The 17,243-nt window shown below is 48.8% G+C and overlaps 6 protein-coding genes across 6 annotated transcripts; 3 read left to right on the top strand and 3 right to left on the bottom strand.

The window, feature by feature from the left end:
• Window positions 1–1,348: 1,348 nt before the first annotated feature.
• Window positions 1,349–3,181, top strand: BDV27DRAFT_169835 (putative MFS transporter; the record flags this gene model as incomplete). Its single annotated transcript, XM_032075136.1, has 4 exons — window positions 1,349–2,094; window positions 2,148–2,381; window positions 2,448–2,885; window positions 3,127–3,181. 4 exons carry the CDS (start codon window positions 1,349–1,351, stop codon window positions 3,179–3,181), a joined length of 1,473 nt encoding a protein of 490 aa, XP_031921122.1.
• A 1,503-nt stretch (window positions 3,182–4,684) lies between these two features.
• Window positions 4,685–6,149, bottom strand: BDV27DRAFT_75047 (uncharacterized protein; the record flags this gene model as incomplete). Its single annotated transcript, XM_032077486.1, has 2 exons — window positions 5,606–6,149; window positions 4,685–5,543 (listed from the first exon to the last, which is right to left on the bottom strand). The coding sequence occupies exons 1-2, from the start codon at window positions 6,016–6,018 to the stop codon at window positions 4,685–4,687; spliced, it is 1,272 nt and encodes a 423-aa protein (XP_031921121.1). The 5' UTR covers window positions 6,019–6,149.
• Window positions 6,150–6,731: 582 nt separating this feature from the next.
• Window positions 6,732–8,159, top strand: BDV27DRAFT_138308 (alpha/beta hydrolase). Its single transcript, XM_032069204.1, has 2 exons — window positions 6,732–7,442; window positions 7,496–8,159. Exons 1-2 carry the CDS (start codon window positions 6,951–6,953, stop codon window positions 7,841–7,843), a joined length of 840 nt encoding a protein of 279 aa, XP_031921120.1. The 5' UTR covers window positions 6,732–6,950; the 3' UTR covers window positions 7,844–8,159.
• Window positions 8,160–8,310: 151 nt separating this feature from the next.
• BDV27DRAFT_163951 (P-loop containing nucleoside triphosphate hydrolase protein) lies at window positions 8,311–9,793 on the bottom strand (the record flags this gene model as incomplete). Its single annotated transcript, XM_032073621.1, has 5 exons — window positions 8,311–8,452; window positions 8,516–8,725; window positions 8,784–8,868; window positions 8,913–9,105; window positions 9,164–9,793. The coding sequence occupies 5 exons, from the start codon at window positions 9,791–9,793 to the stop codon at window positions 8,311–8,313; spliced, it is 1,260 nt and encodes a 419-aa protein (XP_031921119.1).
• Window positions 9,794–11,856: 2,063 nt separating this feature from the next.
• BDV27DRAFT_75043 (major facilitator superfamily domain-containing protein) lies at window positions 11,857–14,017 on the bottom strand. Its single transcript, XM_032077485.1, has 3 exons — window positions 13,577–14,017; window positions 13,240–13,522; window positions 11,857–13,186 (listed from the first exon to the last, which is right to left on the bottom strand). Exons 1-3 carry the CDS (start codon window positions 13,734–13,736, stop codon window positions 11,974–11,976), a joined length of 1,656 nt encoding a protein of 551 aa, XP_031921118.1. The 5' UTR covers window positions 13,737–14,017; the 3' UTR covers window positions 11,857–11,973.
• Window positions 14,018–15,309: 1,292 nt separating this feature from the next.
• BDV27DRAFT_169834 (cytochrome P450) lies at window positions 15,310–16,980 on the top strand (the record flags this gene model as incomplete). The annotated part of the gene is made up of 2 exons (XM_032075135.1): window positions 15,310–15,741; window positions 15,817–16,980. 2 exons carry the CDS (start codon window positions 15,310–15,312, stop codon window positions 16,978–16,980), a joined length of 1,596 nt encoding a protein of 531 aa, XP_031921117.1.
• Between the last annotated feature and the right edge of the window lie 263 nt (window positions 16,981–17,243).

Genomic DNA, 17,243 nt, shown 5'->3' with positions numbered 1-17,243 from the left:
AGCAGTCTTTCCGAGCCCCTGGAGGTATTTCCATTCATGCAATACTTGATTTAGTCATAAAGAAGCAAGTTTCCCGCTTCATTGGCCGTTAATTCGGTACTTCTTTTGTAATATTGCGACTTTGCATGATCAAGGCCATTCCCCCTATTAAATATTACTCATAACAATTTGGACTCGGAGAACGTACGCAAAATATATGAAAGGAGTGTCGCCTTGGTTTTCAAGACCAGCCTCTGCAAGATCCTGTCGGAGTCTCTTACCGGAACAAATTTGAGTGTCACGACGAGCACTGCTTTTCAAAATCTTGTCCATCCTTAGTATGCCACTTTTACCGCGCCATGCTGCAAACCGGGCCGCGAGATGAAGCATGGAATCGACTATGGGTGGGGTATATTCTGGGCCTCTTGGTGTGCAGCGAATGCGACCGTGCGGCACGTGTCAAAGAATCGACGGGCGGTTAGGGCTGACAACCACCCGATCTGGGAACTTCCACTAAGATTACCCTAATTGGTGAATATCTCTCCTTCCCCTCGTGGTATTGTCGGGGTTGGCAACGAGCCTCGGACTTCTGTCAAACTCTATTACACATCGCTGTGGGCTAGACCCGACTTTTCTATCCAGTACTCCCGTCTACCAAGGAGTGGGCTGGTCAGGGGCAGAATGTCAACTTCTGCCGTGACCTTGGGCGCAAAAATTTCACCATCAAAAAGTTGGCCAAAGGATCAGCGGGTTAACCAATTTAGGCAGGCGATTCCGAGCCGAGAATCGGAGAGATTCCGACTCAACACTTGGCCTTAGTATACTATCCTGGGACAAATGCTGGCAGATGTCATGATTTCAGGCTGAGTCAGTACACCATGCCCAGTTTGTAGACTCTGTGAATAACTTTCTTTTTTGTCTAACCCTATGAATAGCCTGAGTGTATGTGCATTCCACCTCCCAAAGATGACATTTATCCCCGGTGCGCTCGTGTGTCAAAAATTGGAATGGCTATTCGTGCCTAGGCCAGAACCTCATCTGCTAGGACCTCTACTAAGGCATCGCTATGTATAGAAACACATAAATAAAGTTCGATAATCTCCCGGTATGGTAAAAGTGTAACTAAAATAACGAGAGATATGTTCCTCCATTCGGTTAGACTGCGATCTAATCAGATTATCAAAAATCTCCGGAGAACAACTGGATCCCATTAAGTAATTGAGTGGCTAAAACCCTCTCGTCTCCATATTTTCAACCGGGCCAAATTTTTCCGACTCCAGGTGCCCACGATGACCGGTATCAGGGCATTTCCGCCTTTTTCCCCATACACAGTTTTGTGACCAAAATGGCGCCGACTACTACAACAACCATGACGGCGCAAATTGACTCGCCACCGCTGGCTTCCTCGGTATCTTCAGTATCTTCGGTGGATAGAGAAGCAATCAAGAAAACTCGCCTGCAACAGGTTGTAGTCATCGTGCAGCTCGTCGGAGTCACTCTGACCGCCAGCCTGATCAATGGCCTGGTGACTATCGCACTGCCGACCATCACCAAGGATCTTGAACTGCCGTCTTCTTTAGCCTTCTGGCCCTCATCAGTTAGCAGTCTCGCTACTGCGTCGACACTACTCCTCGCTGGTTCTATTGCCGACACCATTGGTCCACGATGGGTTGAACTGGTCGGATCTTTCTCCAGCGGAGCCTTGATGATTGGACAGGGATTGGCTCGAAATGGAGAAGGGCTAGTCGTAATGAGGGCCCTGCAAGGTGTCGGCCTCGCCTTTCATTTGGCTTCTTCTGTCTCCATCATCACCCAGCTTCTGCCCCAAGGCAGAGGCCGTAATTTTGCTTTCTCATGCATCGGTCTCAGCCAGCCCCTTGGCTTCTCGCTCGGACTAGTCGTGGGCGGTGTTCTAGTCGACACAATCGGCTGGCGAGCAGGATGGTACATCGCAGGGGGGATCACTCTCTTCTTTGCAGTTATTGCAGTCTGGACCCTGCCCAAGAACAAAACTGTTCAAGACCAAAGTCTTCTCCACAATGTGCGGACGAGAATTGACTGGCTCGGCGCCCTTCTGGCCTCCGCATTCATGGCCTTACTCTGTTACCTCCTGGCGTAAGCACCACATCCCCAGCATAAAATTAAACAAAAATTAACAAAAATGACAGTATTGTAAGCGCGGAGCCCTCCCGCATCAAATCCGTTGACAGCATCGTCATCCTGTGCCTGGCAGCAATCGCCCTGCCACTCTTCATCATCTCATCGCACCATCGTGTCAAGCGAAACAAAGTAGCTCTGATCCCCAACTCCCTATGGAGAAACACCTCCTTCTCCAGCGTCTGCGCCACAGTGGCCCTGTCCAACGCAGTGCTCAACTCCATGGAACTCTTCGCTAGTTTATTGTAAGCCGCCCCACCACTCAGTCCACCTCTCCCCACACCCCTCCCCCCCACTAACAACTACCTTAGCTTCCAAGAAGTCCAATACCTCTCAGCCCTACAAGCGTCCATCCGCATCCTGCCGAGTCTCATAGTCGGCGCCCTCCTAAACCTTATCATCGGGCTTTTCGTCCACAAGATCCGTGCCGTCTGGATTGTAACAATCACCTCGCTTCTCTGCGCCGGCTCCCCCCTCCTAATGGCTGTCATCCAACCCTCATGGCCATACTGGGGTAACGCCTTTTTCGCACAGATCCTGCAACCCGTTAGCTTCGACGCGCTCTTCACTGTCGGTCTGATAGTCATTACCGATGTCTTTCCAGACGACACGCAAGCTCTGGCTGGTGCAGTGTTCAACACCTCGGCGCAGTTCGGGAGTGCCCTGGGACTTGCAGTGTTGCAGGTTATCTCGACGGTTGTGACGGATCAGTCTGGGGCGACGAAGGAGAGGTATGCTTTGATGGATGGGTATCGGGCCAGCTTTTGGACAATGTTTGGGTCGATGATTGTTTGTACAGTTGTTGGGTTTTTTGGGTTGAGGAAGGCGGGCAGGGTTGGGTTGAAGCAGGATTGAGGTGGTGGTGTCTGGGGTTTGTTTTACAGGTGTATGGGTATTGAAGATAAGGTACTTTGTATAGATCGTATGGCTTTGTGAGTCATCCATAGATTAGGAGTTGCAAGTTGAGATTATAAAACCGGAATGTGATAGACATGGAAGTCCAATATCAAACATCTACTACGCCCCGGATGCGACCAATATCTAATCGGGGCGAGCTTATTGGGAAAGTATTGGCCCGAGGCTACTAGTGGTTATATCCTGATTAACGGTGCAATATGGTTACTCTTATCTTACGCCTGATATTTTAGTTCGAACCAAAGCAAGGTATTTAGAAAGTTAGAGCAAAGCAAGAATAGGTAAATTTCACAGCAGTAGAGAGGCTTAAAACTGCATCATAGCAGAGGAGTAGCCTATCTCTTGACCCAGGGCTAACTCAAAGTACTGGCTCAGTGTACGAGGGCGGATCAACCGGAGACCCTGTCTACTTAATTAAATCTGCGCCCTTTTCTCAACTTCTGTTTGCTTTGCGTCGTGTCATATGATTCCCTTTTCAACAAAGTTTCCACGGTCAAGTTGCTACCTTCACCATTTGGCAACAGCCAATAGACCCTCACCCTGTAGTAATAGCAAATAAATAAGTAACACATATGTCAGAAAATATGAGTTGCGCAGAGGCGCTGTCATACGACAAGAATATGGGACTGATTACATTATTAGCAGTGCATTTAACTTGCCCTAGGCCACAGTGACAAGAAATATTATAATCACTGGATATAGTTCCTCAGCCGCTCGAGACCCAGATGAACAACATCACCGGGCATTCGCACGCTCAATGACTAATCCTATGCCATTAACGTAGACCGACATATATCAAGATGGATGACTTATATACCACCGATAGAGCCTTATGATCAATAGCTAAGAAATCTTAATATACAGTTGCCTTTTCAGACGGTGTGTGCATGAATATTGAGCCTCGTCAAGCCTTGTTGTGTGAACCAATGAGTACAGCACACGTACCGCAATGTAATGCAAGGCTGAAGTGCCTTTAGTATGCTGCACGGCCTATCAGTATATTCCACCTATGGTATTTTAGCGCAGAGCCTCAGTAACCCATTTGCCTGGTATACTAAACGCCGGAGTAACGGGATACAATGTCAGATTTTTGTCAGATCTAGCATGCAGACACAAGCTAAGTGATTGCCCGTTCCAAATACATGTAAGGTATAGAGCTGCTGGTACATACTAATTGAACCCAGATCTACATACATCTTTACTGCTTTATTCACATACTCCAAGTACTGACTAACTCCTGCTTCACAATCTGTAGCTTTCTAGACACCTTAACCGAGAACACATGTCGACCGCCTTATACGTCGCGTACAAGAGGTATGAGAATATTCTTTCGGATGAAGTAACGGGATAAACTCTTTCCAGTTATTGCATCAATAATATTTGTGTGTATTATGTTGAAGACAGTGTTGTAAAGTGTTAATGACGGCGATCCCAAGTCCTCGAACTCTTAACTCTTTGATTTGCACTTCAATAATCTAGCGAACCACTTCGGTGTATTTATTTCCACTATGATACATGTAATAGTGTATCTATTTTGATTGTAGAGCAGAACCAATCCAAGATGACCAATAGCTCAGTCCCCTTAGTTGCCAATAAGCCAGGGAAATACAAGCAAAGGCTGGTAGCTCCTAGTCTAGTGGCCGCTGTTGTAAGGACGCGCCATGTCGATCTGTTCGTGGCGCAGTTGATACCCAGCACCATACCGCCCGTTGAAACTATCACGTCCTGTCTGCATGGCCGAGTCCTCCTGTTCTCCGTGGCGGATTCTCTGGTCTCGAGAGAGTTGTTGTAATGAATCGTCGGACATCTGCCCTAGCCACTGCACAGACCTAGCGCCTGTAGTTATGTGTTTCGCTGATATTAGATCCCCAATAGTCGACACGACCAGCTGGTGGGACTCATCCGCTGAAGTCACATCTTCAAATGAGTTGGTCCGGGCCTTCCCTGCAATGTCGGATGCGTCCGCACATATACTCAGGCATTGGGCAATACTGTCTCTTTCCTCCCGAATGAGGTCCAGCCTGGCTTTTCCTTCTCGTGACTGTAGGGTGCCAACTTCCAAAAAGTCCTTTAGCTGGCGGTCTAGCGTATTTAGCCGGGCTTCAAGATTCCGGGAGCTCAACGAAAGCCTATGTCTGAAATCGGTCAGCATGGCATCAGTCGCGATATACGGCCTGGTGGGATCGAAGCCGTTATGGGAGGCAGGCTTGACTGTTAACATAGGAACATTCTGAGAGTCCCGGGGCAGGCGCGTTTGCATCCCCTCGATATAGCTGGAGACCTGGGTGCAAATAGCCAGGCATTGCTCTGTACTCTCCTTTTCTTCCCTTACTACACTCAGGTCGAAATCCAAATGCTGAACGTGACCTGTTTCTTCAATCGACTTCACTCGATCATTAATCCCTTGTAAGTGATCCTGGAGATCGGATGTGGCCTCTGCAATCATCTCCTTATATTCCTCCAGGACATTTGCAGTGACAGTAGCTTGGCGACTAGCTCACACATAAGTACACGAAGAAGGCATTTTTGTTATCCCGCTGGCTAGAGTACTCACAAGGTCGCACCTCCTAAAGCAATATTAATCGTGGCCTTGTAACCGGCCAGAGTAGTCCGAAGGTCCGCGATATCACCCCCCATATACTGCAACTTTGCCCAGTCGCGGAAGCTCGTCCTCTGCTCACGTGAATGGCTCGTGCATTTGAGGATAACTTCTTCGAATTCCTTGCAGGTTTTCCCGCAACGTAGCAAAGGCAGCTTCAGCGCCTTGAGCTGAGCCTCATTCTCGGCGGACGCCTTTTCGAGGCTTGCCAGGGCTTGGGTTAGAGACTCGACTTCAAAGCGGAGTTCGCGGATCGCTCTCTTGGAAGACTTGAAACTTTCAATCACTTGGTAGAGGGACTTGGTTGTCTGAAACGCAAACGCAGCTAGGGCAAGTAAACTAGACGCAAGCGACAAAGGTTCAGCCATGTCGAATCAGGAGTCTTCAGTCATACGCAAGGAAACAACATGAGAAAAGGAGGAGATGCAGATATGAGCGTGTGAGAGAAGCGACAAAAATATATGTTGAGTTCGGCGCTTCGGCGAGCAGGATGAGTGAGTTCAGTGACGGAGTGAGGGGCGTTGCGATTCATCGGTTCGTGCGGGGCGGACACTCTCTTACATTAGCCGGCCAATAAGACAGCGATGTTCAACTGGCCGAAGCGCTTAAGCAACACCCACTACTACTACTAACTAGTAGTAGTAGTAGTAGTTAGTAGTAGGAGATGGTCATTTATGTAGTATCCAAGCCCCGAGCCGCCACAAGGGAAAATATAAATTTCCTTCGACTGACATTTACCACTAACTATTTTCCTCTCTACAATATACTCTCTACCGCGCCACCTCAATTCCTATTACCATCCTATTTAGTAACTTAAGACTTGGACTAGGAGATTATCTTATTTTATTCTATAGTCTACTAGTCTTCTATGATTCCGAATGTTACACCACAGACGGGTGGCTGCAGACCCAGAGCGCCCACTCCCTGATCCAGCCATGTGCAGGTGACTTGAGTCAGGATCTGACATGCGGGTAATGGACCCAGACCATCCACTTGAACCTCTGTACTGCCGCCTCGCAATTCCTACCGTAACCCTGGCTGATCCTTGTCTACATCTATCTTGGTGGTTATGGCTCCGTGTCTTTCTTAGCCTTTATGAAAAAGGGGATGCTTGAACAAAGAATGTCATCTCATCCCTGCACTTCCGCACTTGTTAAGCGAATTTGCTTCGCCCCCACGCAATGCTGGGTGCAGATATAAATACCTCTCCGTCTTCCCTTCCTTCCGCCGTGAAGGCCGTCGACTTTTATGTCCCTACCACTCCCCGCGAAGCCACAGCCTTTCAGGGTTAGTAATCCTGATGACCACCAATATGAAACCTGCTATCGTAATTTGTCATGGCTCTTATCATAGCCCCGCCCCATATGAGCCGTTTATGCAGAAGCTACAGGTTCAAGGATTCGAAACGCACTGTCCTCATCGGCCAACTTGTGATCTACGCAAGCTCAACGTGGGGGATGTCGACCATCCGGATTTCGACCTCGGACCTCCGCCAGAGGGTTACCCCAGCGACACTGACGATGTTAATGCGGTGGTCGAACTCCTAGACAAGTTAGTTAATGAGGACGGAAAACTTGTTCTGCTGGTGGCGCATTCATCCGGTGGTTGGGTTGCGACCCAGGCAGCCATACCAGAATTGCAAGCCAAGTCTCGCCGCAGTGAGGGCAGGGCAGGAGGTCTGATTGGTATATTCTACATGGGAGCCTTCCTGGTCCCCGTTGGCGAGTCCATTCACAGTTTCTTCCAGCCGAAGGACGGGACAACCTTCGTTCCCCCATTTATGCGATTCCACGTATGTATCCATTTGAGAAAATGAAATATCGACCAGACGCTGAGTAAAACCAGAAGCACGGCGTAAAGGGCCTCGGAACGCCGGTCGACGCCCCTCGCTTTTTCTTCAACGGTCTGGACGCCGAGTCCTCAACGAAATGGGCAGCTACTCTTACTGCATCGCCTGTCAATACTGATAGACTTACGAACGATGCCTACTCGGCCTTGCCATGTGCATACCTGGTCCTCGAGGACGACTTGACTCTGCCCAAGGAGTATCAGGAGGGGATGATCGCCCTCCAGGAGCAGAAGGGCAACAAGTTCACCATTTATCGAGTGCCTTCCGGACACTCGCCCCATCTGACTTGGACGGAGGGTCTTATGTCTACGGTGGCTGATTTTACCAATGAAATCATTGTCTAATTAAATTATTAACCAATCCCTGGCTTTGGGGGCCGATTTATACCATTCAATAAATGAGTGGATATTAAACAGCCCCAGTTCGACTGGCTGGAGGGAAGAATATCTGTAACCCGGGAGTCTTTATCAAATTTGGTTCGAAGGCTCCTCTTCTTGTCATGAGGAGGGCTGAGAGAGATATACAAGTGAAGGATCCAGTGGATACAGTACACCAATGGAAGATGTTTTTGTGGTATCTTTTAGAAGACCAGTTGCGAATATATATAGAGCGCCAGGAAAACACAGTGTACAAAATTATTTCGACAGATGGATAAAGACCTCACACATACTGATCCACGATGTAAAATACAAGTTCGCCTGGCACAGTAGTAAGGACGTATTATGTATTTCCTGAAATACCCACACATGTTCTACACCCAAAGTCAAGAACATCCTAAAGGCTGTTTCATTCACCACCTCAGGAGCTCCTTTCACTGACTCGAGACACCATCCCTCACTCTTGCTACAAGCTTCTCGGCCCCAGAAAAGTCCCTTTCAACCGCAGTGAGCACGCTAGCCCACACTCGCTCCGATCGCATAATAGCATTCGGGTCCGAACACCACTTCGCAGGCCTGTTGTCAACGCTCATTAGCCCCGTATTCTCTGATATATCGGACTTCGTATCTATTACACACCTATTAAGTGAGTCCCATTGCCCAAATTGCGCATGGCCTTGTTCGCCAAGCATCAGGCCACTGATATAGGTTCTTGCGCCTTGCTCGGATGTTTGCATCATAAGGTTCATAGTGTTGACCGCGACGCGGACTCCGAGAGATGATTGTTGTTGAAAGTCTCTTTCCAGCCCAGACTGAGTCGGGCCTGTGCCAACAACGATGACGTATACTCTCGGTGATCCAGAGACTTTTATCATCAACCAGCTTCACAAGGTGCCACTGCACATACATGAGAAAGAGTTTCGTTAATGAGTAATGCTGGATAAATCCAAATGTCTTGAATGAGGTTTCTGAGTTATAAACCTCGAGGATATCTTTATCAGGGTTATCAGTGTCTGGTTCGCCCATTCGGCAGCACCTCCACTTGCTTCCTGTGGGCACTGCTTGTACTGCAACAGATAGCCCTGCAATCTCGCCAGGCTAACCGACCTTTCCGGGATCGACGAGGCAAAAGTGTCAGCCATAGCGTCCAGGCTTGGCGCGGGGTCCTTCGTCTGTTCTGACACGTCAATCGACAGATCACTGTACATATTGATGAACAGCTCCCGCATCTGGTCCCAGTGAGGGGAGCTGAAAGTCAACGTGCATGTCGACTCTCCCCGGTCGAACCAGAGCGGCGTCAAGGCTTTCCGGTGAATTGGTTGTCATGATCAGGATTCGTCCTTCTTGGGCAGAGACCCCGTCGATCGCATTGAGAAGCCCCGACAGCGAGATTGTACGGATTGGTGTTTGAGCGCCCGAGGGAGGCGGCGTATACAGCTGAGTAGCTGAGAAATCTGCAGCTCCTAACTTCAATGAGTCTGCTGCAGTTTTTATTTCTTCCCCCCTCAGGTTCCGCCGGCCGAGTCCGGCGGCATCAACGTCTTCCAGCAGGACAATGCACCGCGAGGGGATGATGTCGGACATCAGTTTCATTAACTTTGATTCGTTCAGGTGTGGGTCGAGAAGACTCAGAACGTAGATATTCAGTCCGAAGAGGCCGGCAAGCGCGGATGTCAGACTTGTCTTTCCCATTCCAGGCGCCCCGGAAAACAGATATCCTCGTCGGTAAGAAATTCCATGGTCTGAATACCACAGGTGCGTGCGAGGATGCAGGTATTCATTGATGTCGGTGAGTAATTCATCTTTCTTCTTTCGATCAAAGATCACCGTGGAGATGTTGCGAGACGGTCGGGTGTTGCACTTCGACCAGCGCCCGGTGAATTCTGAGGTACAGGTCGGTCGGTAAACGGTGGTCATCTTCATAGTCTTGTCCAGGTTATAGGACTGTGCGTCCTGGAGCAAACCTTTGCAAGGTGTTAACGGATGACCCAAAACATTGCAGTTCAATGTAGCAGCGCTCTTTCATCAACTGCGTAGTTTGGTTCTCGGATGCGACCGTATGGCGGAAGAAAACCCATTTTCCCTTGTAGCGAAAGAGGTGGTTGCCCGCATGAGGCCGTAGCTGGATCAGAGGTTGCTCCGCGAGTTGTCGGTAACTGATAAATCTGCCCTGATTTTTGACTTCCCTGCCCTTCAAGGACCCGAGCAATATTTCCTCCTCCACTGATGATTGGTCCCTGCTAATGGCCCGCGTTGAACAGAGTCTAGGGCTTGGAGGATGATGGTCTGTTATCCACTGCAAGAAACGCTGATATAGGGGACCATCTTCGTCAACACGGATACTAGTAGAGAAATAGGCCAGATAACTCAACATGGATCTCGATATATAATTCAAGAAGGTTAACGCTGCGCCAAAGACAAAGGTAAAAATTGACTAGCTTCGCTATATCCATCCCAATTAGATTCCGGAGCTTCTCCAGCCCCGTTGGAGCACCAGCTGCCAGGTTTCCTGGAAATGCTGCGAATGACATTTTCGCTTGTGTATTCCCTACCCCAAATAAGCAGCAATGACGGGATGGGTGAGCTGTCGTGCAATTGATATTTCACCTTGGAGTGGAACCTACTCTCCTGAGGTACCTCTTCAAGCCCTCCGTGGACCCGGACGAGAAGAACAACTAGGGCCCGGCCGGATCCTACGATCATAGGAAACTTATATATTATACTAGGTACACTACCTCAGCCGTCCATCCAAGCCTTTTAGTGTCGGTTCGGTGAAATATTGTATCCCTTACAGCCGAAAGGCTGCTTGCTAGACGAAAGGGGTAGTGTACCTTGCATCGGGGGAACAAACTATTTATGATCTGTAAATGCTATTTATCCGCCCAACTACCGATTCCGTTAGGCCCCACACCGTCTAGATTCGGGGATCACTTCTGCCATTGTATGTACCTTTTGTCATCTTCAGTCCAACATTCGCCTGCCAAGTATCCCAAGAATTCCACGTGTATTTCTTTCCGGTATGCATATCTTCCTTTCCTCAAGGCATATATATCATAGACCCATTACTCGCCCCCATGATAGCATTGTGATCAGGCACCCTCTGGTCATCTAATGTAAACAAAGGCTTTTATTTGATGTGGGTCATCGTAATACTTCAACTCGAACCGGTGTTGTGCCCGGCGCTGCCTGAGACGCGATTTCCGTGCGATGGACTTCACTATAAACCTGCCCAAAAAAAGGTAGGATTATCTCGAGTGTACAGACTAAGATGCGGAATTGAGCCTGTGAACCGTCTGCAAGATATAACATCCGTAGTGTTAATGACTGCTGCAGGCTTTTTTGGTTATGCCTGCTGTTCCATAAAGTTCCTATCAAAAAGAGTGGAGCTGGTGCAAATTGCATTGGCAAAGGGCTGAGTTTATGTCCTGTCTAATGATATTCGATGCGAAGCCTGATGTTGACCTGAGGGTCAAGTCACCAATCTGGGGTGAAAATGGTCGAATGAACTACAGCCGGGCATTTTACTTGAAGTATTGTTGACACTGCTGTATTTTCGACCAAAAACACAGTACTGAATGCCTCATACCATTGTGTAATTATAGATTATATCATATTCACACAAATTGACTGTGGAGATTCCCATCTCGAGTGAACTTAATTACTCGAAAGCGGAGACAATTTGATATGCGCGAGCGCCATCTCCCTCATTCCTCCTCCCTAGTTTTCGATCCAGATTCCTATGATGACAAGCCTTCCAATATTGTTCTGAACGTACCCCTTGTCCGGTGATAGTAGTTATATTAGGGCTATCAATGTCCTTGTACACAAAACTGGGGGATAACACTCGATCGGTTACCTTACCGGGAAATCCTACAGCAAGCTCCATTTCGTCAAATCGAATAGTGAAAATCATAAACCATTAATGAATAATTATGAAATAAAAAAAAAAAAAAGGATTCCCCACCAATGGTACTAAGTATGGAACGAGTAGTAGCGAGGGTTATATACTATAAGTAACCATTAATGCTATACAGAACCAGCCCACCCAGACCTGCAACACACGGCGCACTTCCAGTACATGCCCCATTGTTCCATCCTCAAGCCTCAGACGCCTTCCCTCTCCCATATTCCAACTTCTCCCACCTCATCACCAGCCCACACACTAAACAAAGTGCCCCACCAGCAACAACCAAATAGTACTCTCGAGCAAGAACGTCAGCAACGGCCTCAACCCCACGAGCAAGCACATCCGGATCCTCAGATTCCCACACAACAGACGACACACCGGCCAGCGCCTGTCGTAGATCCTCTTCGGAGAACCCATTACCCCCAATCGCATCCTTCAGCAAATGGAACCCCACATTCTGAAAGATCGAGCCTGCTATCGAAAGAATAACAGTAATACCGCCCATCTGCGCTAAATTGAACATGACAACACTGTCAACCTTATCACGTGGATCTTTGTTGATCACATTTGAGATGCCAACACCATGCTGGTATGAGCAGCCTAGTCCCACTCCAATCAGAGCTTCTAGGCCTAACACCTGGGACTCTGGGACAGTAGGACTGAGTGTTGCGGCCATGGCGCCTGCTCCCGCCACGGTGGCCATGCCTGCGATGATGTAGATTATGTTGTAGCGGCCGAACAGGGGTAGGAGCCCGCCGACTAACAGGACAACTGCTATGAAGACGATAACGAATGGAAGAAGTCGGACGGTCTGTTGTAAAGGGCTGTGGCCGCGAGCGAAGGCGAAGAATAGAGGGGTGTAGTACAACGTGCCAGCGTATGATGCGCCCGCGCATCCGGATGCAATCCACAGCGGCACTAGATCGAGGCGACGGAACAGGTGGACGGGAATCGCACGTTCGTTGGGAGTTGTTCCGATGCACCAACATTGTTGGACGATCCAGGCGACAAGCAACACACCGAAGACTACCCACACCGCGATGGATGAACCAGAGCCCCAGTCCCAGACAGGTCCGGAAAACTCCAATGCGATGCAGAATAGAGCCGGCACGGCGATGTTCATCGTAATGCCAATAGGATCGATTCGTGCGATGCGGGACCATACCGGGATGTCCGGCCCTAGGTATTTGCTAGGCATGCAGATGAAAGCCATGACAAGGACGAGGCCAGCCCATGGAAGGTTCATGTAGAAGGCCCATCGCCAGGTTGTGTGACTGTTGGAGGCGAGAGCTGACCCGATCGGGCCGCCGATGACAAGGCCTACGGCCCATAATGCACCCAAGAGTCCGAAGAGACGTGGTGTCTCTGCTGGAGTGGCGAATACAGCGACAAAAGTCAAATTGCTACATCGTGATCAGGTCATATGGCTTTGTAGAAGAGCTGGAGCATAGCACACCTTTGATAAATGACAGAACCGCCCACACCCATGATTGTCCGCCCAACAATAACAGTGGCTAGATTATGGGCCGCTCCCGCCACGGCTGCCCCGGCCATGAAAACGATAATACTGATGATATAGATCCATTGCATGTCGAAACAGTATAGAATCTTCCGAGAAAAGGATAGGAAGGCAAAGACGGCCAAGCTGAAAGACAGGCCGATCCATGGAAGGAGTTCAATGTCACCGAAGGCCTCGTACAGACGTGGCTGGATGTTGGCCACGTTGCTCACATCATATCCTAGAATATGGTACTTAGTAACTTAGAGATGGTTCGATAACATGCCTAACTAACCATTGATAACCGTTGTTAGCATGACAGCCGCGAGACTGCCTTTCCATTTCCAATCAGCAATGTGATCCCGAGACCGAGGAGTCTCTGGAGCTCTCTTCAGGGCGGCTGCCTCCTTCCCGGATGACTGCTGAGAGATGGTGCTGGAAGATTTATCCGCCATGACGTTTTCTGAATGAACCACAGCATGAAAAAGAGGGAAAGGGACGGAAAACTCCTGTAGCGCGGATGGCCAGGGAGAAAGTTCCAATTGAGATATACATTTTTGCTGTTAAGTTGTGAATAGACCTGCAGCAGGCTGTATGCGAGAGGATGTGGTTAGGCGTCCTGCATGACGTGAATCTCCGCGAGGATGCCTCGAATTGCCGAGCGGAGATACTCGGTAGGTTGACAGTGCCACACTTTATCCTATCCTATGGTGATTCAACCGTAGCACAATATAACAATTTGGCGCCCTTGTTTGGGGGCGCATCATCAGATCTTATTGTCAGTAGAGCGTGATGAACCAAAAACAAACGACATTCTGTACCACACTCCAGGGATATTTCGACCACACGTGCAAGTACCACTTGCAGATCAGGCCGGCCACTTGGTGGCTCCGCATACTTTACCAATAGGGTCAGTCTGCCTTGTCCAGTTACCCTCCACCGCGGCCACCCTACGTCGGCATGCGCCATGCGGTTTCCTCGGTTAAAAATAGCCACGTATACGCGAGTCAGTTGAGCTTTGTTCAACATCGTGTAGGGTAGTCGGTTGTGTTGGTGATGTTATTAAGGCTCTCCGGACAGACAGAGAGTGGGGCCGTTTATCTGTCTAAGCCCTATCCCTCCAATCCTACATGATTTTTATCACGGGAACAACCGATTCCTTTAGTTAAATCCTGTGCTTAGACCAGCAGCGGTGAAACTTTATCAAATCTATTGTTGATTTACCATTCACGAGCGCACACCCGTTCTCGCAGTCCCTCTCATTGGCTGCTGTCCTTGGGCAGATAACCTGGCATCAATCTCTGACCGCACTACGAGGGTTCTGACCTCACGACTCAGAAATTAAGGTACCTCTATAGCCAAGATATGTTAGTATCGTTGTCTCTTCTGTAAACGTGCGTAAAAGGCTACGTGAAACCTGGCGCCTTAGGAACCCTTCGAGAGTCGAGCTAACCCTGCACTGCCCAAATGCCAAGATGACTCTCACACACGCCAAGCAGGATCCAGCAACCGCTATACACCGCCAAAATAGGTATAATGGAGCGCCTGTGTAGATCTCCATCAATATAGACCAATGGAGAAGCCCTCCTGCTCAACCTCATTGTTGGAAACGTATAATAAATTATTCTCCGCTTCCCGTGGGGCTGTGGACCTTGAAGTACCTCCCAGGTTTAGCTCCCATATCATCGTAGTGGAAACTGAGGAATCAACCTAATACTGTCCATATTCTTCTACTGATCTTATGTAGGTGATTTAATTGCATAAATGTTTATTTGTATAAGGACCACAAACTCTAGGCTTCCCATGAATGGGTGAAGTAGAGTTTTTAGGCAGTCCATGAGTCCATGGGCGTCATCGGATCGTATCGGACATCAGAGGACATTCTGTAATACCTTCTAAATTTAGCACGATGTGCTAATATCTATACACTATATATATAAGGATCTTAGATTCAATGTCGGACTATTAATTCGAGTCTTGCAGATCATTTCTCTGAAACCAAACCCTACATAGATCGGCTCGGGAATCATGTCCGATGCTCGTACAACAACCCTAATGGAAACGTGGTTCATTCCCGCTCTCGTGGCCGCCATCATTGCGGCCCGCCTCCTATTCTCCTTCTATTCGTCATGGCAGCATGCACACAGGGCTCGCAGCTTAAACTGCCAAGAGGCTCCGTTGTATCCCTCACGGGATCCGTTTGGCATCGCAACCCTCCTCGAAACATTACAAGCGGATCGGGACAAGATTCTTCCCAAGCTATCGCAGAAACGTGTCGATGTAATTTCCAGTTGGCAAAACAGATATGTTTCTACCTTCCGCGTGCGCCAGGCAGGCCGAGAGAACTTCTTCACCGTCGATCCCAAGAACATCCAAGCCATGTTGGCGACTCAATTCAATGACTTTTTCTTGGGCGATATGCGCCGTAACGCAGGGGCGCCTGTGATGAGCCGTGGAATTGTGAGTGCCCCATGGTGCCCATGCTCCATGCTCCTGTCTTGCCAGTTTACTAATCCGTGCTATGTTTTTACTTAGTTTGTCTCTGATGGTGCGGATTGGTCCCACTCAAGGTCACTAATACGACCTCAGTTTACGCGAACGCAAATCAATAACCTCGAATTGGAAGAACGCCATGTTCAAAATGCCCTGAGAGCTATGCCGACGCGATCACACGGGTGGACGTCTGACGTCGATATCCAGACCATCTTCTTCCGCCTTACACTTGATTCGGCCACAGAATTCCTCTTCGGCAAAAGCTGCAATAGCCAGGTGACTGCCCTGGGACAAAATGTTGGCGACATGCCGGATAGCTTTCTTAACAGCTTTGACCGTTGCGCATGGTACTTAGCTGCCAGACTCCGATTCGAGCGCCTTTATTGGATAGTGAACAACAAGGAGTTTCGCGAATGCACCCGAGTAGTGCATGACCTCGTTGATGGATATGTCCAGTCGGCTTTACAGAGAGCACAGCAAACGGAAAAGCCTGCAGACCTAGAAAGCCGATCTCAGTATGTCTTTGTGGATGCTCTCACCGAAAGAACAAAGGACCCCATCGAGCTTCGAGACGAATGTTTGAATGTCCTGATAGCAGGACGTGATACAACTGCGTCACTGCTTAGCTGGAATATCCTTCTGCTCGCCCGTCACCCACACATTTTCCAGAGACTTCGCAAGGAAATCATCGAACAATTTGGCACCTACAGCGAGCCGCGCGATATCAACTTTTCTTCCCTGAAATCATGCCAGTACCTCCAACATTTCATCAACGAGACTTTACGTCTCCATCCTGTCGTTCCCTTCAATCGCCGGTGTGCCAACAAGGACACTACACTACCGACAGGGGGTGGTAAGGATGGCAAGTCGCCGATCTATCTCCAAAAGGGTCAACCAGTCCTTTATAGCAGTTATGTTCTACAACGCCGCAAGGATATCTGGGGTGAAGATGCCGAGGAGTTCAATCCAGACCGATGGTTCGGTCGCAAGGCAATCTGGGAGCATATCCCATTCAGTGGCGGACCGAGAACTTGCATCGGTCAACAGTTCGCCCTCACCAATACCAGTTATGTCTTGGTTCGGCTATTGCAGCGTTTTGACTCCATCGAAGATGTCTATCCTGATCGCCAGATCCGGTACGGTGTTACCCTCACCAACTGCCCCGCTGATCGGGTTACTGTTAGGATGCACCAAGCTGAGCTATAGGCTCTATGTTAAAACTCTGGACTATCCGCAATCAGACAGAGGCTTGAACATCGCCTGCACTGGGGACAGATATGATCGCCCAGGTGAATTGGGATACCTATGTGGACATATTCAGTCACGAACTTATAATGGCCTTTGTTAGATACCCACTACGAGCTGATTGCGCAGTTGAACGGTCGGCTTTTTATTTTATGTTTTCGGTGTTTATTTCTTCTGTTTTTCTTTTTACTTTTTTATTTTTATTTTTAGTTTTTTTTTTTTTT

Source organism: Aspergillus caelatus (assembly GCF_009193585.1).
Source record: "Aspergillus caelatus strain CBS 763.97 unplaced genomic scaffold BDV27scaffold_372, whole genome shotgun sequence".
NCBI lineage: Eukaryota > Fungi > Ascomycota > Eurotiomycetes > Eurotiales > Aspergillaceae > Aspergillus > Aspergillus caelatus.
The sequence above is the reverse complement of the archived record's forward strand: the minus strand, read 5'-3'. Positions and strand labels throughout refer to the sequence as shown.